Source organism: Varanus komodoensis, unplaced genomic scaffold (genome assembly GCF_004798865.1).
Source record: "Varanus komodoensis strain SLA01 unplaced genomic scaffold, ASM479886v1 scaffold891, whole genome shotgun sequence".
Lineage (NCBI taxonomy): Eukaryota > Metazoa > Chordata > Lepidosauria > Squamata > Varanidae > Varanus > Varanus komodoensis.
Window position 1 is genome coordinate 16,784 of NW_025336589.1, and position 4,516 is coordinate 21,299.

The 4,516-nt window shown below is 63.6% G+C and overlaps 1 protein-coding gene across 2 annotated transcripts in view; it reads left to right on the forward strand.

Annotated features, from left to right (window-relative positions):
* Positions 1–1,073, forward strand: part of LOC123016887 (GTPase IMAP family member 2-like) — a 6,145-nt gene extending 5,072 nt beyond the window's left edge. For both annotated transcript variants that reach the window (XM_044417599.1, XM_044417598.1), the window contains one exon: positions 4–1,073. In XM_044417599.1, the coding sequence (XP_044273534.1) occupies positions 4–791 (788 nt within the window). In that variant the 3' untranslated portion in view covers positions 792–1,073. The remainder of the gene's footprint in view (positions 1–3) is intronic.
* The last annotated feature ends 3,443 nt before the right edge of the window (positions 1,074–4,516 follow it).

Below are 4,516 nucleotides of genomic sequence, written 5' to 3' on the forward strand. Positions count from 1 at the left end.
CAGGGCCAGAGGGAGACGGGGAGCTCCGGCTCATCCTGGTCGGGAAGAGCGGCGGCGGGAAGAGCGCCACGGGCAACACCCTCCTGGGCCGGGAGGAGTTCGAGTCCGTCCTGGCAGCAAACGCCACCACCCTGCAGTGCCAGAAGGCGCAGGGAAGCTGGAGTGGCCGGCGGGTCTCGGTGGTCGACACGCCAGACTTCTTTCCCTTGGGAGCCTTCCGGGGGATCGTGTACTCCGAGATCCGGTGCTGCGTGGAGCTCTCCTGGCCCGGCCCCCACGCGCTCGTGTTCGTGACCCAGGTGGGCCGCTTCACCGCCGAAGACGAGGCGGCTGCGAACCGCGTCCTGGATGTGTTTGGGGTGGAGGCCGCCCGGCGCATGATCGTCTTGTTCACCCGCAAGGAAGATTTGGGCGGGATCTCCTTGCAGGACTATGTGAGGCGGTCGGGCAACCAGGCCCTCCAGAAGCTGGCCCAGAGGTGCGGGGATCGCGTCTGCGCGTTCAACAACCGGGCCGAGGGAGCGGAGCGCAAGAAGCAGGTCTCGCAGCTGATGGAAGCGGTCCTGGGGATGGTCCTGGAGAACGGAGGGGGCCATTACAGCAATGAGCTCTACTCTGCCATCCCCTTAACGGATGAAAGCATCAAATCTTTTGTGGCAAAAAACCAAAATGCCCGGAGGAAGTTAGGGGGAGACTGGCTGTTGAATTACAGGTGTTACTTCATAATTCTCAGTCTTCTTTTCTTTGTAATTTTGATTGTCATTCTTGCAGTCATAATAAACGAAGCATAGATATTTCATGGGGCAACAGCAGCTCATCTCCTGCAGCCTCGTTTTCTGATGATTTTAACTGTCTTCTGTCCCTGCTCCACACAAGCTAGACCACCAATGCTAATCAGAATTGCTGCCCATTTTCTTAAGGGCAATGACTGCAAGAAATAGGAGGTTTAACCAGCCGTGGTCTCTTTTATCATAAATAATAGGACGAATAGTACTAATCACAGATTGTGCACACGTAAAGGACAAAATAGTGAATATTCGTGTTATGCATGAAGAATAAATACGTTATTTGAAGTTGCTGTAGGAACAAGTAAGCTTTCTGACCTGGAATGCAGTTCAGTCCTGGGCTGGTTTCTGTGTGAGCGGATCATGGAGTGCCTGCGGAGAGCCCTGCAGGCAGAAGTGGCTGAGGACGGGGCGCCACTGATTTAAAACGTTGTGCAGAGAGGGCAGCACATGGCTTGGAGTGCCCCCAACAGCGGCCCCGCCTCGCCTGGATCGGGCCCGTTTCTTGGCCCTCATCGGGCCTGGCGGGGGGCAAGGGGAGCGCGGTGCCACCTGCGTGCTGGTGGCCCCCTGGCCCATGCCCCCGCTCTGCCTCCCCCACCGGTTTCACGCACACCTGAGCAGAGGGCCCGGCGGCACCCACGGCATCACCGCCGTGGCGCAGAGCAGCATTCCCCAGCGCCAGCGCCTTTCACCGTGGCAAAGCAGTGCCTCCAGCTCCCGACCCGGCGGCTGCCGCGAGGGGCACCGGGGCAATGGCCCCAAGAGCCGCCAGGAGGGCCCAAGGCAGCCCCACGGGCGCCCAGCGAGCTTCCATCCCGCCACCAGGCCTGAACCCGGCCGGCCGGTCCGGGCCACCCGAGAGTACGTGGGGCCGTGCCGCCGCCACCCGCTCGGCTCCTCGGCCAGGAGGGCAGTTGGCCACCGGCCTGCAGCTGCCGGCAGCGCGGGGCTCCAGTTTCGGGAGCGGCTCCACTGCAGCCCACTAAGGAGGCGGGTGCCCCTCGCTCCCCAAGGAGGCCTTCACGGCCCCCGGGACCGAGCTCAGCCCCCCCGTCAATTCCAAGCAGCACCCGTGGCGGTCAGGGGTCCGGCATGAGGCGGAGGCCGAGCTCGCCCACGCACCCTGCCCATCTCCCGGCCTCCGGAAATGACGCCCGTCCAGTGAAGCTGGACCAGGCGCTGCTCCGGGCGCCTCCATAAGAGCAACTGCGGGAATTGCGGTGTCCGCCGACTTTCTCTTCAGAGGGCAGTGCAGGTCCGTCGCAGCGAGCTAACGAGGCTCCGCAATTACCTTCTCTGGCCCAGATGGTGGTGGGCGCCGCCCACCCCGTTGCACAGCAGCAGGGGACCCCGGGGTGAGCTTCCTTCCCTGAACCGGGGGAGTTTGGGGGCGGAAGTGGGGCGCGTCGGCTGGCAGGGAAGCACGTCAGCGTGGGGGGAATTTTGGGGGCGAACAGCAAGGCGGGAGGGGCGCAACTCTTGCAGCCACGCCTGGTGCTACGGAGGGGCCCCGAAATGGCTGCCGAGCGGCAAGGCGTGGGATTCGGCCTGAGCGAGGGAGGCTGCTGCCCAGCCCAGCGCGCGACGGGGGCCACCGGGCAGCGTTCTTGAAAGGCGCGCTGGCAGCTCACATTTCGGGGGGGGGTGATCTCAAGGCCGGCTGCTTCCCCACACTGGACCCAGCCTGGGAATGGCTCCGTGGAGCAGCCAGCGGGAGGGGCCCCTGGGGGCCCAGAGCCCCCCCCAATGCGCAGCAGCCGCCTCCCCCCCCCCGTGCTGGACCCCACGGCCGCCACAGGAGCAGCTGCTGGGCCGGAGGGTCTTCCCGGGCCCTGCCAGGAGGTGCCAGGATCCCACACGCGCCGTCGCTGCGCAGCCACGTGGGAAGGGCCGACCCGGCAGCGGCAGTGGCGGTGCGTCTTCCTCCTTGGGCCGCGCTCAGGGCAGCGCGTCGCCGGCTTTCCCAGCTGAGGCCGCTTTCTGCAAACGCGGCTCGCAGCTGCCCCGAGGAGCGCTGGGCGTGCGGGGGGGCGGGGGGGCGTCCCTGGCAGCGCCTCCCTGCGCTCCGTTCCCGGGACACGAAACGAAACGCGGGGTGGCGCGGCTGCCGTCACAGTCCGGGGGTGTCCTGGTGCCGTGCGGGGCCCGCTGTGCGCCCCTCCCCCGGGGGACCCCTCCCAAGAGGCCCCGCCGCCCTCCTGGGAAGGCTCGCCTGGGTGGCCAGACTGGCGTGGGAAAGGCCCGGGGGGGCGGTTCCCACGAGGCCCAGCATGGGGCGCACCGCCAGAGCTGCCAGCCGGAGAAGCCCTGCGCTTCCCTCCCTCGTCCACAGCCAAAGGGCCCTCCTGTTGACTGCCCACTTCCTCGGGGCTCCAGGCAGCGCCGCAAGTGCTTGCGGGGGGGGAGCCCCAGGTTCCCCAGGAAGCGCCACGCCTGCATGGGGGTGGACCGTGGGCTCGCCCTGCATTCCTGTCGCTGCACCAGGCCGACACTCTTGGAGGGAAAGGCATGTTTAATAAGAACGAATTGCACTGCACAGAAGCCAAGCCGGAGTGGGGCAGCCGGGCCAATGCCCGCTTGCCCCGAAGCGCGAGGAGGCGGCGGCTGCGCTTGTGCCTCTCGGGACCCTCCTCTGGCACGGCGGGTGGCTGCAGGGGGCGCGAATTCATTTCTGGGTGCCCTGCTGGTCCTCACGTGGGCCGGGAAGCCGGTTGAGCCAAGGGCCGACAGCAACAGCCTTCGCAACCTTGCCGTCTTCCCGGAAGGCCTTTGCTCTCTGCATCACAGCAGGACGCACCACTTCGGCCAGAAACGTTTGTCTCCCCCTAGCATTTCTTGGGTATAGCAGGGGGCATCTTTGTTCCTCTTCACCAGGGCCTCGATCATCTGGATCAGCTCCGCCACCTGAGCCTCCTTCTCCTCCCCTGCAGCCTTGTTGTTGAACGCCAGGCACCGATCCCCACAGGCAGCAACCTGCCCCCTAAGATCTGGGTTTCCTTGAGATATAAGCTCCATAAGAGGCTTGCCTCTCAGGTCCTCCTTTCGGGTGAACAAGATGATCATGTAATTCTTTGCTCTGAGGCTGAAGGCCTTGTGGATTAAGCCAGCGACCGCCACCTCCTCCTCGCTGAAACGCCCCAGCTGAACAACCTGAATGATGGCGTGTGGTCCGGGAAAGCAGTAGGGCACGCATCTCCTAACCTCAGCTGATATTTCCCCAAGTGTGCGTGCTGTATCGAAGAAGCCAGGCGTGTCGACAACCACAATTTTCCTGCCCCCGTGCTGAGTTTCCTGTTTCTCACTTTTGGTGGTTATTGAAGCGAACGACACCCCGCTCTCGAAGACGTCATTCCCCAGGATGGTGTTTCCTACCGCGCTTTTCCCACTTCCAGTTTTCCCGACAAGAACAATCCTCAGTTCAGGCACTGTGATCCGCAAGCGAGAGAACAGAAGGTTATTTGATCCGTTTCGTTTCGAGACTGCACCATCGCTAAAATTCCCTGGGCAGCTCACAAAAAATACACAACACAGTAGGACAATACAGTATAGCCCCATTCAGCGTTCGGGGCTTCAGTCTTTCGTGGGATTTTTCTCCAAGCAAGTGCAAGCCGATCTCCTTGCAAGTAAACCAGCGCCTCCCCACAGAGACCCGCGGGGCCTTCGCATGATGCCGCTGCCCCCCCAGGGCCTCCCCAAGCCCTCCGGCCATTATTGCCTGGCCGAGCTTT